This window comes from Harmonia axyridis, chromosome 4, assembly GCF_914767665.1.
Source record: "Harmonia axyridis chromosome 4, icHarAxyr1.1, whole genome shotgun sequence".
NCBI classification, from domain to species: domain Eukaryota; kingdom Metazoa; phylum Arthropoda; class Insecta; order Coleoptera; family Coccinellidae; genus Harmonia; species Harmonia axyridis.
Genome location: NC_059504.1, coordinates 21,006,805 through 21,031,967, shown reverse-complemented (window position 1 = coordinate 21,031,967; position 25,163 = coordinate 21,006,805). Strand labels below are relative to the sequence as shown.

General features: G+C 34.1%; 4 protein-coding genes across 5 annotated transcripts in view; 1 reads left to right on the top strand and 3 right to left on the bottom strand.

Moving 5' to 3' along the window:
- Window positions 1-6,065, bottom strand: part of LOC123678192 (protein timeless) — a 32,504-nt gene extending 26,439 nt beyond the window's left edge. Inside the window, exon 1 of the mRNA XM_045615084.1 lies at window positions 5,910-6,065. The gene's annotated coding sequence lies outside the window, so the exon portion shown is untranslated. The remainder of the gene's footprint in view (window positions 1-5,909) is intronic.
- Window positions 6,066-10,176: 4,111 nt separating this feature from the next.
- LOC123677565 (programmed cell death protein 10) lies at window positions 10,177-11,700 on the bottom strand. The gene is made up of 5 exons (XM_045614162.1): window positions 11,458-11,700; window positions 11,228-11,405; window positions 11,027-11,159; window positions 10,809-10,973; window positions 10,177-10,500 (listed from the first exon to the last, which is right to left on the bottom strand). Exons 1-5 carry the CDS (start codon window positions 11,527-11,529, stop codon window positions 10,416-10,418), a joined length of 633 nt encoding a protein of 210 aa, XP_045470118.1. The 5' UTR covers window positions 11,530-11,700; the 3' UTR covers window positions 10,177-10,415.
- A 265-nt stretch (window positions 11,701-11,965) lies between these two features.
- Window positions 11,966-13,453, top strand: LOC123677564 (WD repeat-containing protein 55 homolog). Its single transcript, XM_045614160.1, has 2 exons — window positions 11,966-12,792; window positions 12,854-13,453. Exons 1-2 carry the CDS (start codon window positions 12,080-12,082, stop codon window positions 13,365-13,367), a joined length of 1,227 nt encoding a protein of 408 aa, XP_045470116.1. The 5' UTR covers window positions 11,966-12,079; the 3' UTR covers window positions 13,368-13,453.
- On the bottom strand, window positions 13,369-18,789 carry LOC123677563 (DNA excision repair protein ERCC-5). 2 transcript variants are annotated; one of them, XM_045614159.1, is made up of 8 exons: window positions 18,557-18,789; window positions 18,188-18,363; window positions 17,724-18,132; window positions 17,486-17,663; window positions 16,694-17,435; window positions 15,905-16,660; window positions 15,336-15,549; window positions 13,369-15,069 (listed from the first exon to the last, which is right to left on the bottom strand). In XM_045614159.1, exons 1-8 carry the CDS (start codon window positions 18,642-18,644, stop codon window positions 13,475-13,477), a joined length of 4,158 nt encoding a protein of 1,385 aa, XP_045470115.1. In that variant the 5' UTR covers window positions 18,645-18,789; the 3' UTR covers window positions 13,369-13,474. The 2 variants fall into 2 exon arrangements, with proteins under 2 accessions (XP_045470115.1, XP_045470114.1); XM_045614158.1 differs by having other exon boundaries at window positions 15,905-17,435.
- Window positions 18,790-25,163: the final 6,374 nt, after the last annotated feature.

Genomic DNA, 25,163 nt, shown 5'->3' with positions numbered 1-25,163 from the left:
CCAAAAAGTGTAGTACTGGACCAGAGTTTTTTCTACATTTTTCTTAACTAACAGCTATTCACCAAAATATAGTTTTGGAGGAAAGAAGAAGGCATCTTTCCAGAAAAAATATCACTCTGTAGATTTGCATTCAAAATTAGCATATCAAATGGTGAAAACTTTTAACTGGAATATCTATAGCCAATTCAAATTAAATATCTTGTGAAGGGAAGGTTATACGAGAAAAAACTTTAACTTTAACTCATGTATCTCAAAACAAAATGTTTGGGGACTTATGTTATAGGACTTTTTTTCTTAAAATGATCCGGAAATCTGTCATTTTCATTTGTATCTCCAATTTAGGAACACCGTGTAATTACCCCCAGTATCCCCCTATTTCTACGCTCTTGTCGTGAACTTTGAGTATAGAACAATAATATTTTATATTCTATTCATTTGATTGAAAATTTGATATGAACTGAATTGTAATTTATTGTGAATGTTTGCAGAGTCTAAAATCAGTATTTCCTTTTTAAACGGCACCAGGTAGATGCGGGAATTCGAAAAATTTTAAAGAGCGCCACCTTACAGCACTCTGGTGAAGCAGACCACCAAAGCAACAGGTGGGTCTCTCAAAAAGTCTGAAACAAAATCGAATCAGTAAACACACCAGGTATTCTATGCATCTTAGGTAGAACCTGAAGCAGAGAGCGAATTTTCGAAAACGGAAAGTACAGGGTGTTTTTTGAACCTGCAAATTTAATCTGAACTTATCATAATTCCCACCCTGTATTTTTGAAAAAGTGTTAGAATTATTGAAAGTAGACAATCATACACTGAAAATTTCATCAATATTGATGAAGCCATACCAAAGTTATGAATAAAAGAAAAATCGGTCGAATCGGACAAATGACCCTGTAGACTCTCAATAAAGGCCCCCAACCATAAACCAAATATTGTTTCGAAACTGCCTTGACTAGTGTAAACTTCTAAAATCTGACGGTCTCCTCCGGAATCACCCTTTTTTTTTAAGTGGAATCAATTATTCCGAAACCGGTCCCAATGATCTAATCAAGATTAATAAAAAAACTGTTGGTTGTAGACATTTTCGCCCCCCTTCGTTGATTACTAATTCATTCATGCTCCTCTGAAGTTGATATAGCTGTCAACTAAATGAATAAGGAATATTTCCATTCTTTCCTAGCGTTCCCTTGATACGTCCTTGAGTATTGTCAGCTTTTATCGACAGGTTCGCTGTAATTGGTATCCATGACGCAACCATCAATATTCCTACAGAAATACGAAACCTAACAATAGAAACATCCCTCTCAAAATAAGACGATGATCTGGATATTTGTTGTTATATGATGCCGCGCTACCTAATTCCAAAGCAGTGAATTACTTCCGTTACGTTACCACGGCACGGGTCAAGTGAGGATGACCTTTCCTAATATTATTCAACTTGACTGTTTTGCAGCCCACTTTCCGTGCATCTTTTCGTCACAATGTACAGGATGGACAAATTTCGATGTTTTAGCACTACAACTGTACCAGAGGAGATTGATAAAATCTGATACCCCATTCTCGTTCGCTTTTTCTGAAAAAGTAACAAGAGTGGTAGGTATTCATTTTTGGCCAACTTCTTTTATTTTCAAGTTATAAGCGAAAATTGGAAAAAAGGCGAAAAGACTCAGAGAAAAACCTTCAAAGACCCCCGATCTCTTTTTCGAATTAATAAGATATCTGAAAGTATTAACTCATAACATAGATAGGTATCTTGATTAGTTCTCGAGTTACAGGGCGTTTCTAAAAATTACCGTTTCAAATATTTCTCTATGGGTATCTTGGTTTCTGTTCGGGATATTAAAAAAAAATCAGTAATTTTTATGGTTTATGTGACACTCATATAACAGATCAAAGATATCAATTAACGTTTCAAAGACATAGAGGAGAGTTGTTTTCACCGCGATGGCCTATCAGGAGTTTCGTATAAAAATTATGTATAATAGGTATCTAAGTGAGCACCGGGATGCCCTAATAGACGTTTATAGAAAACTGATCATATTTTTGTGCTGAAAATTTGCATGTTGATGTTTGGGACAATGATCATTCTCCCTCAAATATTTTCATATCTCTACAACTTCCGGTTATACCGGAAACAGACTACTACTTCCTCATTTCAAACGGCACACCCAGTATATTATTGCATCATTAGATAGCTTTTTTATGTCAATTTCAGCTATATGCTATATCTTGGGTTAAAACTCAACGGTTCATGAGTTTGTGGGATTCTTATGAAAAAAATGGTGGAGACGAGTTCCGCGTTTTTTAAATATTTCTGAAGAAAAAGAATTTTTCCAAACTTGGATAACTCAAATTCATCAAAACATAAGATTGTCCACGTTCATGTTCTTGTTATAAACTTATAAACACCCTGTACATTTTTGGCCCAAACTGCAAACCACCTTATAATACTAGATACGTATTTGCAAAATTGAAAATGAAGAAGTTTTTTTCTACAAAAATGTTTTCTGCAGAAATATTAAAAAAAAAATATGAGGCCTCGTCGGCACAATTTTTTTCTTAGGAATCCATGAATCGTTGAGTTTGTACCAAAGGTATGGCATTTTGCTGAGATATTATAGGGTTTGCTTAAGTAACCCCCACTATTTTTGTACTGAAATAATAAAAAAATATAGGTTCTAATTTGAAAATCCTGAGTTTTGATGAATTTCAGTTGTTCAAGTTCATGATTTTCTGATAAACACCCTGTACATTTTTGGTCCAAACTGCAAACAGTCTTATAATACTTACTAGGTAGGCAGAATCGGAAATGAGGAAGGTATTTTCGAAAAAAACTTTATCTGCAGAAATAATCGAAAAAATTTGAGTCCTCGTTGCCACCATTTTTTTTTCATGAGAATCCCATTAACTCATGAGCCATTGAGTTCTTAACCATTTTGCCGAAATTTTCATCAAAAAAGCTAGAAAAGAAAAGCTAGAATGATGCAATAATATACTGGATGTGCCATTTGAAATGAGGAAGTAATAGACTGTTTCCGGTATAAACGGAAGTTGAAGAGATCTGAAAATATTTAAGGGAGAATGATCATTGTCCCAAACACCAACATGCAAATTTTCAGCTGAAAATTATGATTAGTTTTCCATAAACGTCTAATAGGCCATCCCGGTGCCACTAAGGTACCTACATAAATTTTATACGAAACTCGAAACCATTTTTAAATTATCCCTCGATTTTTTTTCAACAAAAATTAATAATTGAAAATTCTAACTGCAGCAGATGACACATATAGGTAGGTAAAGTTGAAGTAACTCAAAACAAATAGGTACTGTAAATTTCTACTAATCGAGGTTTGAAACTGGTTTACTTATGTATTTTATTTTTTCAAAATCTAAATGAATTTTTCAAAAACCCATAGTTGTCTACTAAGGAAGACCTTCAGTTCAAATACAAAACAGTTAACCAAGCAAAAATCACCTAATAAAGTATGATAGATGCGTCACCAAATCATATTTTGTTGTATAGCTGATATTGCCAACCAGATAATCTTTCTTGAGACATGTAGACCTCAAATAATTTTCTATCATGTATTTATAATTTAATTAATAATATCTCACCAGAAGCAACAGACACAGGTAAAGTGAGAAGGATTCTTATGGCAATACTAATATTCGGTAGAGAAGAAGTCAGATATATTTTCAAAAATATATTGTAGAATTTCAAGAGGATTTGACATTTCAGGTAATGAAAACAATCTTAGGGCTTTTATCTCGTTGAATAAATCTTTTTTTTTTTCAAGTCAGCCTCTTTTTTTCCTGATCAGTTAGTTTTTGTTGTAGAGCATGACAGCATTTTAAAAAATCTTCATAACTTAATTTAAGAATATCACAAATAAAATCAAAAATGTTATCACATATCTCATCGAACCTTCCATTTGAAGAACTTAGTCTTTGATCAGTTATTTCCAAAAGGAAATTTATTTCAAAAGCGGTTGTTGGATTTTAAGGCCCTTATGCGTGTGTTCATAATCGAACAATTTTGGTTTATATACTTTTGTCTAACAGTATTTAATGGAGAAAAACCTTGCTCTATTTCAAGAGCAGCCGCTAGTTTTCCAGCATCAGCAAGTTTTTCCTCGAAAACATTATCATCACTATAATTTTTAAAATGATCAACTAACTTTTGAATAGTTTAGGCACATTTTGCTACAATTTGCATAATTTTGCTTACAATTTTAATTTGAAATAAGACATCATACCAAATTATTCTACTACAAATAAGTAAATTTGAAAAAAAATGGGGATGCACATGAGTTTTCGGAACTGTACATTGTATATAATATCTCTATTTTCTGTGTAATAGATTTCTTTGGTGCCTTGCTCGTTTGAAATTGTTGAAAAATTAAAAGAATTCTTTTTAAAAAACCTTAGGTCCTTCAGTTCTTCACACTGGTGTCACTCTATAAGGGGTTTTGGCGCCCCTTATAGATTCGCCCGCGCGCGTTTGTTGGGGCCCTGATACAAAGTTCCGAGGTGCAAAGCATCCGAAGGTTTTGAAAAAATTTTAACTTTTAAAGAAATTGCTTTCTCATTCAGCACTTTGAATTTCGAACATGAGAATTTTTATTCGTGGAGTAGAACGCCGTGAATGAATTTTTGGCGCCCTCAATTTTTCCCAGTGGGGCACTGCCATCCCGGAAACATACCCGAAAAAACACTCAATCTCTGTAAATCTCAATGCGATATACAGGGTCAGAACTATTTGTAGGGGCACTGCAGGGATATCGAAAACTGTTAGAGGTACAGGGTAGCTTAAATTACAAAAAAGTTGCGTTATTTAGGGATTAATGTGTTGATGTTAACAGATCCAAAATAGCTAAAATTGGTTCCCGAGATGACTCGAAAAAACTGAAAATCGAGATTTTTTTTTCTCTATAACTCATTTTTTTTTGGAGATAACTTCACGAAATTCGGTTTGTACTCATTATTCAATATGGAGATTCTAATGGTGTCGTCAGATTTTTTCTGTTTTCCATTGTTTCAGAAACGCGATTGTCATTTTTTTTTATGGACGCCATATTGGTTTCCCTTATGAGGCGATGAAGAAAAAAATTACAAATTCAACAATGTATCACACTCTACAAAAATATCGAGTCTAGGTGAGCAAATTTGAAGAATTGTCATGTGAAATCATCATTTGACTATAGCGTCTCTGAAGCAATGGAAAACAGAAAAAATCTGAAGACACCATTAGTATCTTTATATTGGATAATGGCTTTAAACCAAATCTCCAAAAACAAATGAGTTATACAAAAAAAAAGAAAATCTCGATTTTCAGTTTTTTCCAGATATCTCGGAAACCAATAGAGATATATCGGATTTGCTCATACCAACACACTCATCCCTAAATAACGCAAGTTTTTTGGCCTTCTACCTAAATAATTGTAACCCAGTATAAGAACTGTTTTTTTTTAGCAAATTTTTAAAAAACTCAATTTGAACGCGCTCTGGAAACTGATGTGTGTAGGTATTTGGTTTTCAAAGGTTATTAGGAATAATTTATCATTCTAATTTGAGAATTCAACTCAATAACTCGGACGAATAGAAGTTACATGAAATGTTTTTTCTTCATAAAGATATATAATAATAATAATAATAATAAAGGCTTTTATTCTGCAAACAAAATACATATTCTCTCGCAGAATGGGCAAGATCCAGTGCATCCAGGCCGGATGCACTGTTCTATCTAACCCTGGATTCATTGAAGATCTAAACATTTAAAAAGAAAAAAACGTGATTTCAAACTACCAAAATGATTACACTATGGCAAAACTCAAAATACTTAATCGCAAAAACAATTTCTTGAATTTGTAGGAGCGCTACAAAAAAAAACAATAAAAAACACTCACCAAATGCAATACAAAAATACCAAACACTACGATTGATGGGGACAATAGAAAAATCTAGAATAGGGTTCCAACTCTAGCTTCTAGATTCTGAAAACATCTGATTCTCGAAAATTATTCATACGACGAAAGAGCGAAATTTTGCAGAGCATCGTGTGCTCTCGACGTCTCAAAACATTATAATGGGATTTAGCTAGAACGTCGAATATCGAACCGTTTTAGAAATTCACGTGTTCAATCAACGTGACTCTTTGCTACTACGTCACAAAAATTTTATCGTGGGTTTTTCTAGATACGGGGTTGATTCTTACCAATCGCAAAATGGGGACGCAGAACATTTCGTATAATTTTCCATGAAGACAAAATAAAAATATTTATCTTTTGAATATTTCATTATTGCTAGGAATATTGAGAACATTAATGATTTTGAATAGGGATGAGGGGTGTTGCGATACCTACATCATAGGCTCATTTTGAAGATCTTCATCAAAATATTTTCTTAGAAAAAACTCCACTCTTTGTGGTAAATTAAGAATTGCCAAGCGCCAATTTCATTGAAATCGAATAGGCGCCAGGGACGTCGCTAGGGGGAGGCAGGATAGGCCAAAATTCAAGGGTGGCATTTCAAGCTTGATCAACAAAACATTCAGAATACCAAAAGAGATTCAATTCGATCAGCAACAACAAGAAGGAATATCGAAATATTTAATCAACATCAAAAACCATCAAAGGTTCCGCATTATGCATCAAAGATTAATCTTTGTTATGCATTATATGTACCTACTCATAAATATCCAGATGTGGCGCAATCCCCTCTCAAAGTGCTGTTTACGAGTTATTGCCCCTAAAAAACACACGCACTCATCAGGCTTGCCGGCGTTCGCTATGCTAAAAGTTGACGAATTTTATTGCCACTTGGGAATATTTTTCTTTTCAATTCTCCATTCAGAATGTTGATTCCTCAGAATGGAATGCAAAATATACGAGAAACAATTCTATTTCACCATTTCCAACTTACCTTCCCTAAAAACTATTAGAAGTTTTTATCCCCCACAGAATTTTCGCGTTGCAGAGGAGAGCCTTCAGGATGGTTTTTGCTGCAGGTTATCGAGGTGATTGTAAGCCCCTTTTCATAAATAGAAAAATTCTAACATTCCCCTCTTTATATATTCTGGAAGTGTTGATATTTGTAAACAAGAATAGGGGTAACTTTGATATTATCGGGTCTAATCATGATTATTATACGCGAGGAAGACATCAATTTAGAACTAAAAGATGTCGCTTAAGTAAAACACAAAGTGCTGCTTGCTATGTGGGTATGAAGCTTCTTAATAGAATCTCTTCGGCTATACAGAACTTGCCCAAAGATAAGTTCAAGCGAAGAATTAAGAATCTGCTGCTTCAATGTGCTTTTTATAGTATTGATGAGTTTTTGAATTGTGACGTAAGAGCAGTTTGGCCCGCCTATAGCTGGTTTTTTTCACGTTTTATTGTATTTGGATTCTGAGCAAATATTTTATATTTTTCCTTTTATGGAATTTTTGACAATTGCAAATAAATATGAATTGATAGGCATGATATCCGTAAATAAATTTCATACCACATTCCATTATATTATACCTAATACTTTTCATTTTTTGTATCAAATTAACAGATGGTTCACCCGATTGGTTCACTCGATAATCTTTAAGAAAAAAAGAAAACCAAATTGTTCAAGTTTTTTCATAAAGTCGAAACTGAGCAGAAGAACCTGAAACCGCAGGGCGCGCTCTAGAGGGGCGGCAAAAATAACAGATGGTCAATCCATATATTTTATCATTATTAGAATTCAGTTGAGCACGTTTATTATTCGTTACATTTCCCGTTTACTGAATCATCTATTCGATTCAAATTTGATTCCATAAAAAATGCATTTTTTCTTCACTAAATACTTTTTATAAAAAAAGTGTTTTCCACACTAAATCTCTGAATACAAATTCACCAATACACCCTTCCACCGATCTTTTGCTTAGTACAAAACACCAAATCGGCGGCAGAAACGCTACAATGGGCCAAGGACCCCGATTGTCCAATATTTATTTTTATTAAATTCTGCAGAGTTAGATTCTGTTAGGGCGGCAAAATGGGTCTCTGACTAATGCGGCAGTTTGGCTAGTTACGGTCCTGAAAGGCTCTCTCAACTATAGTTTTGGTTTTCAGCTACAGCCTTCACGAACTGCATCATCTTTGTACTTGTAGCTTGATACTTTTAAATAATTCAGGCCTATTTTTGAAGAAATCGACAATCGTCCAATGCTAAATTGGCAAGGTGATTTTAAGTTGAAAAATACGATTGCATATGACATTGAACATTGAACAATTCCTTAGAACAATATCAGAGGCTCCTTCAAAGAAAATTTAAGAACCCGAGTTCGAAAGCGAATAATGAGGCTCAAATATATACATTTAACTTATTAAATCGAAAAACGTAATAATAAATGGTTTTTCTACATAGCGCTCAGCTGCCAAAATATTTTTTTCAGGTAAATAACTAAATATATAAATTTAATACTCTAACAAAATTCGATGAATAGGTAGATAGTATTGCCAGATGAAAGGGCAAGGGGGTCCCTAAAGCCCTGGGAAGTGAGACCGAGATAATGGCTGTTTACGTATGCGCTCAGGAGTGTCTCAAAATGAACCTCAAGGGGGCGCATAACTACATCACCACGGACAGCCAAACCACGCTGAGATCCCTAGAATCGTGTTGCCAGGGGTCTCTGCTGACATGGGAGCGCCGTAACATCATAAAGCTGGCCAGAGGAAATAAGATGACTCTACTATGGTTACCAGAGCACTGTGGAGTTTAAGGAAATGAAAAAACTGATGAACTTGCAAAAAGTGCATCAAGGTTAACACCTGCTGGACCTGAGCCTTTCTGTGGGTTACGAAAAGACCAATAGCTGCGGTCCAGCTATGGGAGTTGAACAACAGGATAATCTACTGGACTAACACTCCTAGACTTGTTCAGGCAAAGAAATTCGTGATGATTTCACCTACCTACGCCAAAAAGCTCTTGAAGCTGTCACGAGCCGAGCTTCTGGTGATGGTGGAACTGCTGACGGGGCAATGTCGGTACAAACATCATTTGTACCATATGGGAAAGTCAGCAGATGAGATTTGCAGGCTCTGTGTATCAGAAGCAGAAACAGCCGAACACATGGTATGCAAGTGTCCGCAGCTGGTTGGCCTAAGAACCATTCACATGGGTAAGCTGGTCCTGGATACCAGAGAGGTAACGGCCAAGGCCTCTAAGGAGGTTGTCAGTTTTAGTAACGTCATTGACGACCTCCTTGGGTTTCTATGAATGAGTAGGGTAGAGAACAAAAGATCTGCATGGTCGCAGTTCTCGGAAGGCTTACCGAACCAAATCGACCCCAGTTCAAATAATAATAATAATTGCCAGATGAATTAGGCAAAGCAGGGCGGCGAAATTCTATTTTGACGGAGCGCCAAAATGTCTGGTGGCGGCCCTGGTTGTGCTCATCCCCGTTAGGGGGTTAAAATTACGGGTATGAAAAAAGCGGAGAAGTTGTTCCCCCTCGAATCAGAAATTAACGGGTCCGAGCGATTTTCCACATTTTCATTTTAAAATCGGAATTTCGAGGTGTTAAGTTTTCGTTGGACCACCTAGTATACTAGCTGCCCGCCCCGACAACGCACTCTTTGTCAGACAATCCAAAAAACATCCTTCGACGTGTCAAATTATGCTCTTGTCCGCCTTGGCTTCGCACGTTCTGTCAGGCAACCCAAAATACATAATTCTAATTGTCTATATGATTGCTCAGTCGGTCTGAGGAAAAATGAAAGCCTTTTTCTTCTTTCCCGTACGATTTTTTAGAAAATATTTTGTTGTATGAACCTTCTCATCAAGTAATAAACACAACAAAAAAAGGATTATTCAATTTGTTGCAGTCGTTGAATGATTAAAATTTTGACGGAATCGACAGCACTCAACGCATGAACTTAAATTATTTTTTATTCTACAGAATGGTGCAAAAGTGGTTAAACTCGATACCACCTTGTTTTTTAGATGGGAATGTCCATTTTTTATATTATAATAATAATATTTAGACATACCCCACTTGTCATCATTTATCTGTGGTACTATTTGACGTAGGCCACTTTTTTCGAAAAATTTCATCGTTTTAATGGTTAAAATTTAAGATCATATCTCGAAAACGGTTCAAGACAATTGTACGACTTATCTGAATCAAAAAAAATTTAGGAATAACTTCAAAATATGTATTTTCGATTATTACATTTGTTGTGTACAACAATATATCTTTATTTCAAATAATATACAAATAGTTTTATAATCTAATTAAATACTATCATAACATTGTCATTTTGTATAATCCTCCTAGACTTTGTGTATGACCTAACCTTAACCATACTCCATATACTTCAACAAATTGTATGTAACGCACAATACTAAATTAGAAGAAAATCGAACCACTTGGCACCAAATTATTCACATTTGCTTTTGACAGTCGCAATTATCATATTTGTTTGATGAATTAAATAGAGGGCACTAATGAACACTGCATTGGCACTAAAAAAAAAATAATAATCAGTTTATTGTTGAAATGAGAACAACACAAAGAAACTTATCATCATAAATAGAAAAAAAGAAATGAATAACAACTAAAGGTACTTGGTGAAAGAGTGTATATTAATATTTGAAAAGCAATAGGGTATAAAGGTTAATTTTGATCAAATGATGAAAACTATTTGAAATATATACAACTCAATTGGACCAAAAGAGAAATTTATACACTTTTGTCTTTCAACAGTCAACATTATATATAAAATGAGATAGCACACAAAATTTATATAAACATGATACAGAAATTTACATACTGTCCTTCTTTGAAATACTCCTTCAATGTGTTACTGAACCTCTTGGAAAATTTCACAAATTCCCTTTTTCTCTGTTCTAAAGCTTGTTTTCCGGTACTGCCAGGAATGAAACCACTAATTTCATTCACAGCATCCAATAGTTTCTTAATGGCACTCGCAATTTCTCTACAAATGTATACATATGCAGTACTGGAAGTTAAAAAACAATAGAAACTCACTTAATAGTTTCAAGGAATGTTTTTCTATCCGTAATTTCATCTGGTATCCTGCTGAGTATCCTTTTAAGTGATGCTGACTTTTTGTTCAATTCTTGAAAAGCATCCTCTGACCTGCTAAGTCTATATTCTACGACTGAAAATAGCAAAATTAATAAGCAAGAACCATTTTTACTATTTGTTTGTAGAAGATGAGACATTTACCATCAGAGTCTGAAACTCCTCCTTGAAGTCTCAAAATACTTTCATTCATATTAACTGCAACATCGCCCTTCTTCATAATACCAACAACTAGATCATATGTTATACCAGGATAGGAAGCTTCAGCTTTGGTTAGAGCTGACCGTAATGTTTGGGAAGCTGATATGTCCTGTTTTTCTAACTGAAATAATGTGTAAAGTGAATTTGATACTTGAATTCAAATAAATAAATACCTGGGAAAGAATGGGGCGTATTAAAACAGGAAATATCAGCGATGTTACAGGAGTTTCATCGCCCATTGTCATATTTCCAGAAGGAATAATTATAACTGATATAGGTTTTCCGCACTTAATAAGATTAAGTTGATCCTAATTGTTTTCGATAAGTAATCAAATAGGATTAAGATTCTTTTCTTCTAAATACATAAATTTTTCTGTTATGTGACATCGGATATGACAGAAAAACATACTGATACTTTCATGACAGTGGATGTTATATCTATCAAGATTGAAATAATGACCTAATTAATGGTCAGTAGAACTTTTGGAAATTATTGTATTTATTAATAGAAGAATAGCAGTAGTTGAAAATTTAAGTTTCATAGACGTTATCGAATAGGCGTTTCATTTATTCATTTTTCTGTGGGATACAAGAACAAAATTCTGCAAAAATATTCATGGTTCAAAAGAAAAATATTTCTGTGATTTAAAAGTACACTCATGAAAACTGAATGAAGAAGAAAAATAGATCTGTGGTACATCTTCTAACCTCAAAAAATATTAACTTATATTTATACCAGTAAAGCAATATTTCATATTTTCTAAAACATATTTTTCAACTGATTACTATTAAGAAATGTGTCCAACCGATAAATTAGCCCCTATATCCGCAATGGTAGATTCAGATAGTGATGACAGCAGTGTTAGCATGAGTGATTCTGATGAACAACCAAGTGGTAATGAAGAAAATCCTATAGATGAGGAAGAAAATGAAGAAAATCCTATAGATGAGGAAGAAGATGAAGTTATAAAGGCTATTCGACTTGCATCAAAAAAGAAAAAAAATCATCCACCACCGATCAGACTAGAAGAAGATCTTACATCTATTTCATTCCACCCTCATGAAGATATTCTAGCAGTATCGGATGCTTTGGGAGATGTTAATTTATATAAATATTCACTTGAAGAAAATACTAATATTGGCACTTTGGAACTCCATACTAGATCATGTAGAGGTATGGACTTCAGCCATGATGGCAAAACTCTGTTCACTATTGGTTCAGACAAAGCTATCATGTTGAGCGATATGGCTACAAAAAAGTTGATAAAATTTTATGAAGATGCTCACGACAGTCCAATGTATTGCATATCAGTACTTGGAGAACATATTTTTGGTACAGGTGATGATGATGGTCATATTAGGTTGTGGGACCCAAGAGTACCTCAACAAATATATAAAGCTAGAAGAAATGAGGAATACATAAGTCAAATGATAACAAATGAAGAAGAAAAATATTTATTATGTACAAGTGGGGATGGTTCCTTGACGACTTTTGATTTAAGAAATAGGTAAATATAAAAGAATAAACACAATATTATTGAATTTTCAAATTATATTGCATTTTTTCAGGAATTTCTTAGTACAATCAGAAGAGTATGAGGAAGATTTAACCTGTATTGGGTTATTTCGTGATGAAACGAAAGTAGTTGTTGGAACTAACAAGGGGAAATACTTAATTTTCAATTGGAATCAATTTGGACTTCATAGTGATGTTTTTCCTGGACCCAAACATCCTATCAACGCAATAGTACCAATAACTGAGAATATTGTTGTGACAGCTCACGATGATGGAATTATAAGAGCAACTCATCTTTTCCCTCATAGACATCTAGGGATAGTTGGTCAACATGAAAATAGTATAGTTGAAACAGTTGATATTTGTAATAATGGAACATTCATTGCTTCATTGGGTATGAATAGTGACATTAATTTTTGGAATATCGAGTACTTTGCAGATTTTGACAAAGTAAATAATAAACACAATAAACACGATTCTAAAAGAGAAATGAAAAATAATTTACCATCTTCAAAATATGGAAATGCATCAAGTTTTTTCAGTGGACTTGTAGATGAAGAATCATGAATTTTGTAAAAAATATCTATTTGTAAAAAAATGTTTAAAAGTTAATTTCAAAATATTATAAATAATAAATAAATTATCACAGACAATCATAATATTATTTCAATCAATTATAAATCACTATCACTACTACTTTCAGATAGTTCCGCATCTTCTTTAGGTTGTCTTGTTTTGTGCATGCCTCCTTTTTTCGCACAAGGGTCAATTTTTGATTTTCTAAAAACTTCAATAGCCTTCATTCTGGTCCTCATCAAGTTCTTCTGTTCTCGTTCTCTCTGAGGAATTATTTCCTTCCTGTGTAGCTTCCTTTCAATTAACTTCTTTTTATTTAATTCTTGTTGGACCATTTTTTCTGCTTCCATTTTTATTTCTTCAACACGTTTTTCTGATATAGCCTTAGTTTTCTCCAGCAGTTGCAACTCTTCATCAATGTTATCAATACCTTTTGAAGTGGATGGTTTTGATTTTCTACCTCTTTTGGTTACTTTTGTTGTGTTCAATTCTACACTTTTTCCTTCCAGTTTTTTAGCTATTCGTTTCAATTTCATTACATTACTTTCAACTTTAGGTAGCTTCTCTTGTTCTGTTGAATTTTCAAAAGAGTCTTTCTTTTTAGTTGGTTCTAATTCTGGGTTAATCAACTTTTCTATTTTTTCCGCCACCTTTTTAACTTTAGCAATTTTAGTAGCATTCTTAGAGGTACTTGGTTCTTGATTAGACAATACTTGAATTAGAAGGTTCATCTCTTTATTTTTTAGTAGTGAAATAGATTCTTCTTTTTTTGTTTCAATACTTTCTGAAGGTTCAACTGAGATTACTTCTTTAGTTTTTTCTATTTCTTTGTTTTCATCACATTCTTTAACTCCGGTTTGTAATAAATCATCTGAGAGCTTTGACGATTTAGGCAATTTTTTCTTTTTTCTTTCTTTGCTTTTACCTGTTTTAGTTTCTTTTTCAACATTTTCTAGCAGTGCTTCAATTTGATCTATCTCAATGAATTCATCTGACAACATGTCTTCTACATTTTTTGCTTTCTTTTTTACAGAAATAGTTTTCATTTTATCTCCCTTATCAGATTTCTTCTTTTTGATTTTTATGGATTCCTCACAATCTGAACCATCACTCTCTTCAATATCTTTAGGATCTTTTCCAATTCTATTCACAGCTAATCTCACTCTCTCGCTCATGAGTTTTTGAGCTTCCTCAGCATTCAAGTTGTGTTTTATTTTGAAATAATTGAGGAGAGTGCTTTGGTATTTGCTCTCCTTCATTCTTTTTATAATAGGTTTGAGTATATCTTCTGTCTTAATTTTACTCCATCCAAATTTGGATCTACCAAAATCAATAAGACCAACAATATCTGGCTTAGACCAGGAAAATTGTTCCTCACTGTCATCTACTGTTGGATTCAAATATGCTTGAACCACTTGCATACTTGGGAAACCTTCAGTGAAAGTAACGTTCTTCATTTTGTTCCGCAAGGAATTTTTTCCTCTGGCTATCGACTTTCCTCCAACAAACCAGGATTTGAATTCGTTCAACCCCACCAAGAGTTGATTGTGAGACAAGGTAAAACTTGAAGTGCTACTAGGCGGAAAATTAGCCAAAATTTCCATTGCAGTAACTGGACCCACACCTTGCAAGCCAGTGGTATAGTCGCTTCCTACCAATAACGCGAGTAAAATCATCTGTTCCCTCGTTAGTTCTGAAAGAAGAAAATTGATTTTGCTGAAAAATTTTGTTATAAACCGATGATATATTGCATAATATAATAATAAAAGCAAAGTTTCCACTCTTTATGTAAAAGTTATGTTAATTTATATTAGTCATAAATTTTGTTTTAGCTTTATAGATTTCTTCAATTAATCAACTTATTGATATCGACTACGGAAAATTAACAATTCGGGGATATCTTATAGAGCTTGACTACCACACCCGATATCCTCGAATTGTTCTTCAATTAATACTTACTGAAGTGGTGTTTAATATCTTCATCTCTATACTCTAGAACATGTTTGCTCTGATTGAAGAAATTCTTGTAGACTGTTTTACCACCAAATAGCCATATATCACTATCATCGGTAATGGTTCCATCAGTTAAAGACGCAGTTTCCAAAAAAGCGCACTGGGCTTCGGCTTCCATTGGTGCCACCACATAAGGCAAACCAAACAACTCCAATAAGTCCTGAAAATATATATTCACAATAACATTGATTGTTTACGACTCAAATAACTCCAAGTAAAAATTTTTCATTATTTGAGATAAGCATATTTAAACACCACAGTCACACAGGTAAGAATTATCTTGTGGAAAATGCACCAGTTGAAAATAACCTGCTTCTTACGATTTTTCAACATAAATGGCAAAAATTTTTTTTACGTAAATATTATTTTTTTCAGTGTTAACTGACTCAAAGTAAATAATGTTTTTTTTTTTCTTCTATTGTTGAAATATTTCCATACAACACCAAATAACTCAATAATAATAAATAACTTAATAAATATTTCCATGGGGAAAATGAAATGAAAATTATATTTACCTGAGCCTCTTGGTACATTTGATCAGTGATATTTGTTCCTAACCGTTCCCTTAAACCTTGCTCATTCCTCAGTTCCTGCTCTTCTTTATGCAAATCATCTTGTAGAGTAATCAAATCTTTTTCTGTTAATTTAGGTTTATCTTTCAAATCTGCTTTCTTTGAAATTACTACTTCTGAAGATTTTTCGTCTCTTTCTTTGTTTCTCAGATCTTCAGCTTTTTCCATCAGTTCTACTAGAAGTTCACTCTTATCTGTGTGTTCTTTAACACCTATTATCTTTTCTTCTTTTTTTTCCTTCACTTTATTTTGACTTTTTTCATCAATACTATCTTCTTCCTTTTTTGATTCACAAATTTCATTTTTTGAATTAAAAATATCAGCGAAGAAGTCATCTTCTTCATTAAATTCCTTAGTTTCAATCTTTATTTCCATTATATCATCTTTTGTAATATCCTCTTCTGGCAAGATCTCCTCTACTTCTTCAAATTCCATTTCAGATTCTTCACTTCCAGATATCAGTTCTGCTTCCATTGAAGATTTTTCCTTATTATATTTAGATGTGTCCTCTGTCACTTCAATTTTTTTTGTCTTTCCGCTTTCAAAATTTGAGATTTTAACAGAATCACTTTTATCATCCTTTCTTATTTCCTTTTCTGACAAGGTCTCCTCTACTTCTTCAAATTCCATTTCAGATTCTTCACTTCCAGTTATCAGTTCTTCCATCGAGGATTTTTTATTATATTTAGATGTGTCCTCTATCACTTCAATTTTTTTCCGGTTTTCGCTTTCAAAATTTGAGATTTTTACAGAATCACTATTATTTTCACTAATATTATCTCCATCAATTATTGAAAAATCAGGTTTCTGTTTTACAGTTTCAGTCTGTACATTCATTACCACTTCTTCAAAATTATCTGAGGAATTTTCACTTTCTAATAATACCTCTGATGGATCATTGTCTTCCATTGATCTCATCCTTTTAATTTTTGGTTCTGCTGTTCTCTCTTTATCGATTTCATCATTATTGTGTTTTTTGTCAGACTTTCCGATTGTTGCAGTGTCTGTTCTATAGATTTCATCTTCTAATATTGTTGAAATTTTTCTTTTATTCGTTTTGTTTTTTTCATTATTTGAAATAATTTTTGCTATTTCATTTGGTGCCAAGCCACTATATTCCATCATATAGTTCTGAGCAGAAGTTAACTTAGTAATTTTAGTGGTCTGAGTTATGTCCTCATCTTCTGTATCTGATTCAAAGTCTGCATCATCAAAATTTTCTAGAAAAGAAAAATCAGATAGCTTTTTTCTTCCACCCTGACCAGATCCTGATGGCTGGTCCTGCAAAGAGAGAGAAATGGCTCTCTGTATGTCTGCTTCTAGTTCCAAATCACCTTCATTGGTTTCTGATTCAAAAGCTTCTTCTTTCGTAACCTTGTCAGGATCTTCTTCTTTTATAGATTTCAACTTTTTCTTTTCCTCCTCACGCCTGGCTCTTTCTAAAGCCTGTTTCACATCTTTAATATAGAGATATCTGAAAAAAATTATAAAAATATCATTCCAAATTTTGTATTTTTTTTTTACCTTGTATTTTCATCTGAAGCGATTCTATTTCCTATTGTATTTTTAGTAATAACTCCTTGATCTTTGAGAATTTCTTCTAATTCGACTAATGAAAGTGAGTGACCACCCATCTCTTTTTCTGCTTCTTCTAAAGCTACTTGAACTTCTTGTCTTTTAAGAAGTCTTTTCATTTGGAAACCTTGCAAAATGAAAATAAAATTTATTTGTATGTTGAAGTGGTTTAAAAGTTAAAATATACCTGAAAAATCATCACTCTGGGTAGGCAATTCATGTAATCTTCCCCAAGAAGATTGCTTCCTTGTCTCTTTCAATTCTGTTAGGATTTCATGCCTAACATCTGCAGGCAATGATTTGAAATGTTCAGATGTGGTATCAATATTGTGTAGATTCCAGTTTTTACTTGGACTCCCAAACTCAGAATCACTAGAGGAATCTTGATCATCGTTGTTCTCCGATTTCACCTCAGGTTTTGGCAGTTTGAATAAGTCATCTTCTTGTTTAGAAGAAGACACAGAAGCTAATTCAGTTTTAGCCTTTTCTCCTAATACTTTGTTGACCGCTGAATGTTTAATTAAGGTATCCAGCAGTTGTTTCTGAATTTTATCTGCTTCTGATATATTTTTATGCTTCAGTTTGTTTCTTTTAGCCTGAAATTTACCTAGACTGAAGGTATTTAAGTTATGAAAGATATATTAAACTTACAATAGTTTCTCTTTTGAGTACTGGTACACCACCATCAAAAACAAACACAGGTTTGATTTTGAAATATAAAAGTTTACAAACTCTGTGAAAGATGCCCAATAAATGAGCGTTAAGAGCTGGTGCACCTTTAGCATCTTGAAATCCTTTTATTGCCTGGTGCAACCAAATTGAAACATCTATTCTTTTTTAAGAAAAATTCTAATATTTAAATTTGAGGTTATGTTATGATAACCTGGAAAATCTGTAGATTATTTATCAATGTTTTATTCATTGTTTGAAGAGTAATTATTGTATTGAAGAAACATATTTATTATTACTGTCTTTTTACAGTTTGAAATCTATTTCAATGTATGTAAAGTGAAAGGATACCGACAGCCAATATTTTGTTTTCTAGGGATTCCACAGGTACGGGTTTACCGGAAGGCTCAATGAGCCTCCACAGACCGTGAACTCCCATGGTACGTACAAGAAGACAGACTAGTAATGATAATTAAACTGGAGGCGCGAAATATCTTAAATCAAAGCAGAAAATTCCCACGATCTGTAGACGACGCTCTGAAAATGAGACTTGTCTCTGATTTGAAGTGGGGAGTAATTTTGACGGTTCCGACCTTGGATAAAGGAGTCCATAGAATACATTTCTCAAAATCTCCTTTAGTTCGATTTTTTTTTACCTCAATGTGAAAGAATAAAACCAAAGAGAAGTTTCTAGCAAACTACCTGTGAAACTGAATTCACATTTTGATGGTTCCTTCGATATTTAGTATCAGTATAGATATTGAGAATATAAAAGGGAAATATACGATGAATAATTGATCTGGATAGTGTATGTAGAGCTTTAAATGGATGGATAAAAGTTCCCATGGTATGATGTTTCCGCCACATGAAGATTCGAAATGGGAAGAAGTACTGTGGGAACCGTAGAAAATTTATTATAATAACACATTACATTCTTGCAACCTGCAAGATGGATAGGCCGGATGATTTATAACTAGATTGTTCGATTTCACGTAAAAATGCCGCAAATCTACAAAAATAATAATTTCAAACCGATCGAGACATTGATCATATCAAGTTTTTCATCACCGTTTAATTAACATATCAAATATCAAAAATAAACAGGGGGTTTATATTTTGGCGCCAAAATTGTATAGTTTCATCGGGACCATCTTTTCAAACTCAAAAAATATTTTGTGTTTGATATAAGTAACTTAGAGTTAAGTATGTTATAGCTTTAAGCTATAACATACTTAACTCTAAGTTACTTATATCAAACACAAAATATTTTTTGAGTTTGAAAAGACCAAAGTACTAATAGTACTTTGGTTATAGTAGTAGTAGTAGTAGGTATATGGTTATATGAATTTTTATCAATTTCTTCATCAAATTTGCACCAATACCTTAATAAAATTTTTGAATGTGGAATCTCTACGGCTGTGGGTTGTAGGTTTAAATATGAAAAAGTCATTCTATAATTCGGAGATAATTTTAAATATTCAGTTTTATTTTAAAGTCATAATACATATTCAAATTCAACGAAACGAGCCATTTATCATTGTATTATTATAATATACAGGGTGTATATAAATAGTTGGGAAAAAATTTAGGTGGTGATTCCTTGTCAAATAATAGTGTGGGTCTTTCGAAAAAAAAATTGTTAACGACAACGTTTAGTCATATCTGTAATGTTAGAAAAAGAAGTTTGATAACGAAATTTGAATCAAATTACTCAAAATATTTTTCTTTGATATCTACCAATTCGGTTTTTCTGACCTTATACTGGATGTTCCTAAATTAGAGTTACGGAGGAAAATGAGAGATTCCTTGGATAACTTTCAGAATAAAATATATGAGCCCGCAAACGCTTTGTTCTTGAGATACTGGGTGTTTCTAGTGTGTCGTACTTTTTAGTGATGCTTGCATCAGTTTATCAAATCTTTATTAATCTTCGCTACAGAGTAGGTAAATAAGTAGGTGCCAAAACTTATAATGATGTAATTCCTTTATTACAGCTTACTAGCAGGATCTTTATGATAATTTGGATTTTCCTTAGGATTATTAGAGAGCTGCTTGAAATTGTTTTCTCGAAATGGATAGCAGATACCTACGATGAAACTATAACAAACCAAAAAGTGTAGTACTGGACCAGAGTTTCTTTTTAAATTTTTCTTTACTACCATCGGTTCACCCAAAAATAGTTCTGAAGGAAGGAATCAGGCACCCTTCCACAAAAATATCACCCTGTGGATTTGCATTCAAAATTAGCATATTACACGATGAAAACTTCAAATTGAAATATCTATTGCTAATTTGAATTAAATATCTTGTGAAGGGAAGGTTTTATGAGAAAAAAACTTAAACTTTAATACATTTATCTCAAAAACAAAGTGTTTGGGGAATCATGTTATAGGACTTTTTTTCTTGAAATGATCCGAGAAATCTGTCATTTTCATTTGTACCTACAATTTAGGAACACCGTGTAGATATAGTTAATTCAAAACTGATGTCTTCACAAATAAATTGCAATTTGAATGAAACACAAAATGGTACAACACACCGCACACAATTTTTCTATGCGAATTACTGAGTTCAGTTCTTTGATAACTACACTATTGAAATTTTGTGACGAGAATGATACAAAAAACCGAAAACAACGGGTTAGTGTTTGCCGATGACGAATGCAAAAAATCACAGATGGCAAATAAGGGGCGATGCCGAGAAAGCGGAGAGATAAAGGAAAATAACAAACCTCGGACATAGACGTGCTCGTAGTGCAATAAAAGTACTCATCTTGAAAGCGACAATAAACTCATAAACCGTAAAAGAGTCCGATTTTTAACTGCCGTGTGGATTTCGAAGAAAATGATTATTGGTTCATTTTATGGAAAAATTTTCGTTCTTCGTCTTTGCGAGAATTCGCGATATTGGTTAATTTTATGGAAAAATTTTCCGTTCTTCGTCTTTGCGAGAATTCGCGATATTGGTTAATTTTATGGAAAAATTTTCGTTGTTCGTCTTTGCGAAAATTCGCGATTTGGTAATTTGGAAATCTGGAGGGGGGCAGTGTTTAATTATCCCCAGTACCCTCCATTTCTACGCCCTTGGTTCAAATACTGAACTACCTACCTGGTGGCAATAAAATTCGAATATTATGAAAACCCCAAGAAATTCCTTATTGAAGATGCTGATGGAAGCAATAAATGGCGGTCTCATAAATAATAATGTTATTTCCATTAACAAACTGAATTGTTATTGTTGGTGTTTTGGGGGGGGGGGTATGCAGCCCCAAAGCCTCCCCCCTAGGTGGATATACTCGGGGCCGGCATTAGGGGTGAAACAGTGAAGCGACTGTTTCAGGCGCCTCTTTTCGAGGGGCGACAATTTAGCCCAGTTTGTGGCCGCCCTTTCATATTTCTGAAAAAAAATAGTATGTATTCTTAAAAACAACATGAGGTTAGCTGCGTTTATCAACATTTCCTGCAATGAAATCTCCAAACAGTCTTTACCAAGCCGCCTGTTCAATAAATAACACATGGCAAACCAACCAATATAAGCAGCATTGCCTATTAGCCCAAATTGAATCAGGGATGGAATGTATTTCACAAAGACGAAAAACAACACTTCGAATTACGTGGAAGTTGATTACACATTCAACATATGGAAAATTTCTACGATTCTGAATTCGAAACTAGTTACTGATAAATGCTAAATGTTGTCAGCGGAACACATGTTTTTAATCCCATTTAGTTTTCGAAGCTTTGCATGCCTTACCACCCTTTGTATCTTGTGGTGTGATAGGTAATCTTTCATCGTATGTATATGATCGATTGTGAATGTGAAAATCAGATATATTACTTACGCATTGTTCATCGGTGTCGAAGAAATCCAGGAATTGATTGTAGGTAAAAATGTCCGAAAAAAAAGGAACCCAGTGGAAACGACTTTAGAAAGAAACGATTTGCAAAATCGCTAAAGAAATCAAAAATGACGAATTATCATCGAGGCAGGCGATGTTTTTTGTTCGGGAGGATTGGCTGTTTATTGATTTTTCAGCAGGGGTTCCAAAAGTTCTTTGCTTCAGGTGCCAAAATTGCCCGCGCCGGCCCTGGATATACCAATACAGTTCTGTGGTCTCTAAGGGCGCTGCGGCGCATGAATCGACGTAAACTCAAAAGCTACTAACATCTCGTCAGTGCTTTCCTTGATTATACTGTCAAATAGAGATTATGTTCGAAATTCGCATCCTGAACTTAAAAATCTAGATTTTCCTCCCTATTGTCATCTAATATGATCGCCATTCTGAACTACGGGGAGCTATCACGTCAATTTTCGATTGTTTCTCTGGGGAATCCGCCAGCCGTCAACAAGCAACGTCACACGTCCACGTGTTATCTCCGATAGGCGTCTTGTCCGAGAAAGAGATGGAAACAAAACAAACGCACTCTGCCAAGCCACCCACTCTTTCCCACACGGTATTTTCCCACGGCCTGACCTAGCCCGCCCGGAGAGGTGAGGGGGGAACGGCGATAATCACTGGACTAAAGCCCCATTCACATGAACCCGTACACTCTATTATATTTAAATTGGTTTTATAACGCCGCTTATCAAGACTGATCTGATCTCGTCTTACGTTTACAGATCGAGTTCATTTGAAGATGATGAATCGGGGAGTTTCAATTAGAATTAACGAGGGAATTGCATTAATTCATTCAATGTAGAATGAATCTTTTGATCGGTGGATGCCTTTGAAAAATAAAAAGCAGTGCGTAGGATATTCCACAAAACATTCTGGAAATTTAAATTTTCCCATATAGAAAATCATAAAAATATTTTTTATAGTATATTATTCATCTTAGAAGCGAAATGACGATATATAACGTTTTCCAGCATCGTTGCCAGATTGGGGACTTTTCCTGGTTTTAACATAAAACCACTATCAACAATTGATTTTCGAACATAGAGTAATAAACATAGATAGAGAGGAAGTATACGCAATTTTTACATGTCCCCAACATGGTTAGATTCATGAGCGCCCGCAGGGCCATGACCCCCCCGAGATTTTGATTGTCTCATTTTTCAGCACAACACCCTCAATTTAACTTTCCCAATCCAAAGGGCAAGGAAAAAAGAAAAGTAATGGATTCACTACAATTTTCCGGTTTTCAATGACAATCATGGACGCCTTATAGTTTTTCAATAATTTTCATTTTGCCCCCCCTGAGAAAAACTTCTGCGGGCGCTCATGGTTAGATTACGTTGTTGGATTGTGATATATTTTCAAATCCACAATTTTACTATATTATTATGAATGTATATTATACATATCGAATGAAATATACTTATTTGAGTGATTTCCGATTAAATATGCAAATTTGAATATTTGGAATCCGATATTTTTCCTAATTGTCAAATTTATAATAAGCAGAATATTTATTTTTTTCTGTATCTACCTGCTGAAATCCAAAGTTTGGCAACTTTTGCTCTCCTGGTGCAGGGGCGGATCCAGGCGATGTTTGAGGGGGGGGCCATAGAAAGTCACGGCTCATATAGGTTAGAAAAATGGCGGAATTTTTTTTTGTACCTACTGGATCAAGAGTTTTTTTAAAGAAAGATGGATTTTTGTAAATCATATCATATTCAGTTTCCAAAAACAAGTTCCAAAAATTTTATGTATTTCATAAATATATGTAAATTTATTTCACAAGAAAACTCAGGCGCATGAAAGTATAAGGAGTAGTAAGAAGAAATCCATTATTTCTGCATAAAGAACGAGGCTTCAATTACCATAGTTAGAATGATCCAGTTTAGGTCAAATATGCGCTGTTTCGTTTGATAACTACAGTTCCAAGTACACAGTTGTGTCTTAGGGGAGCAGCTCTTCGTAGATAATTCCTTGTCAATCTCACTAAACACAAAGCAAAATCTTCCCGGCCGTTTCCGATGGCTCATCGCGTTTCGACCACGACCGTTTTTGCTTGACGTTGTCGTAAATGATCCACTTTTCATCACAAGTTACCAAGCGTTTCGAAAATGGGGCGATTTTGTTGCGATTCTGCAGTGATTCGCAGTGGAAATTCGGTCCATGCGGTGTTTTGCGTTAATTCATGTGGATCCCATATATCTAGCATCTTCTTGAGATCAGCCTTATGCAAATAGTGTTCCAAACGGTTTATTGTGCACTCTTAAGCTCTTGAGCAATCGAAACAGGACTAGACAATGTCCATGATTTTATCGATATTTACGACAGTTGGCCTTTCAGTGCGTGGTGCATCTTTGACATCGAAACTACGGAACGGAATCGACGCAACCAAAATTGCACATGTTTGGCTATTACAGTATCAGGTCCATAAACACTATTCACATTTTCAGCCGCCTGGCTTGTTTTTTGCCTCTATCTAAGAAAAACTATAAAAAATAGCGTATTTTTTCTGCTTGTGTTTATCTTTGTGGCGCGCTCAAACTTGACTGAGTCAACTCATCACAAAACTGTCAGAATGATTTTGTAGTGCGAAATCTCATTTTTCTAACGCCATATAGTGGAAACTGATCGGACTTGTACAACGCGAGATACAAATAACTAAAGCCAGCATTGAAAAAATAATGGATTCCTATTAAATAAAAACATATGATCAAATATTAAAAATTCAATAACAAATTCTGGTCTCCTATTTTTGATTAGCGTATCTTCGGATAATATGTATTTTCAACATTCAGACTGCTGCAAATGGTCCTGTGTATATGCATTAATGCCAAACCATTCAACCTCTTTAGATCCATTCAACCATTCTAGATCATATCCAATCTTTCACACTTCTGAGTGCCCATATGCATTGTTTTCGATGATTCAGGATATATTTTTAAATTTATAAGGTCCGCGAGGGGGGGGCCATGGCCCCCATGGCCCCCCCCTGGATCCGCCCCTGTCCTGGTGTCATCGGTTGTTTCATATCGTTTGGCGCTTAAAATTTGTTTTCTG

Coding starts and splice junctions, on each gene's coding strand:
- LOC123677565 (XM_045614162.1), bottom strand. CDS start 11,529: ATGACAATGGGCGATGAAACTCCTGTAACATCGCTGATATTTCCTGTT. Junction 11,406..11,457: donor TACGCCCCATTCTTTCCCAG/GTATTTATTTAT, acceptor ACATTATTTCAG/TTAGAAAAACAGGACATATC. Junction 11,160..11,227: donor AGGAGTTTCAGACTCTGATG/GTAAATGTCTCA, acceptor TGCTATTTTCAG/TCGTAGAATATAGACTTAGC.
- LOC123677564 (XM_045614160.1), top strand. CDS start 12,080: ATGTGTCCAACCGATAAATTAGCCCCTATATCCGCAATGGTAGATTCA. Junction 12,793..12,853: donor ACTTTTGATTTAAGAAATAG/GTAAATATAAAA, acceptor GCATTTTTTCAG/GAATTTCTTAGTACAATCAG.
- LOC123677563 (XM_045614158.1), bottom strand. CDS start 18,644: ATGGGAGTTCACGGTCTGTGGAGGCTCATTGAGCCTTCCGGTAAACCC. Junction 17,664..17,723: donor CCAGAGTGATGATTTTTCAG/GTATATTTTAAC, acceptor TCATTTTGCAAG/GTTTCCAAATGAAAAGACTT. Junction 15,070..15,335: donor AGATATTAAACACCACTTCA/GTAAGTATTAAT, acceptor TTCTTCTTTCAG/AACTAACGAGGGAACAGATG.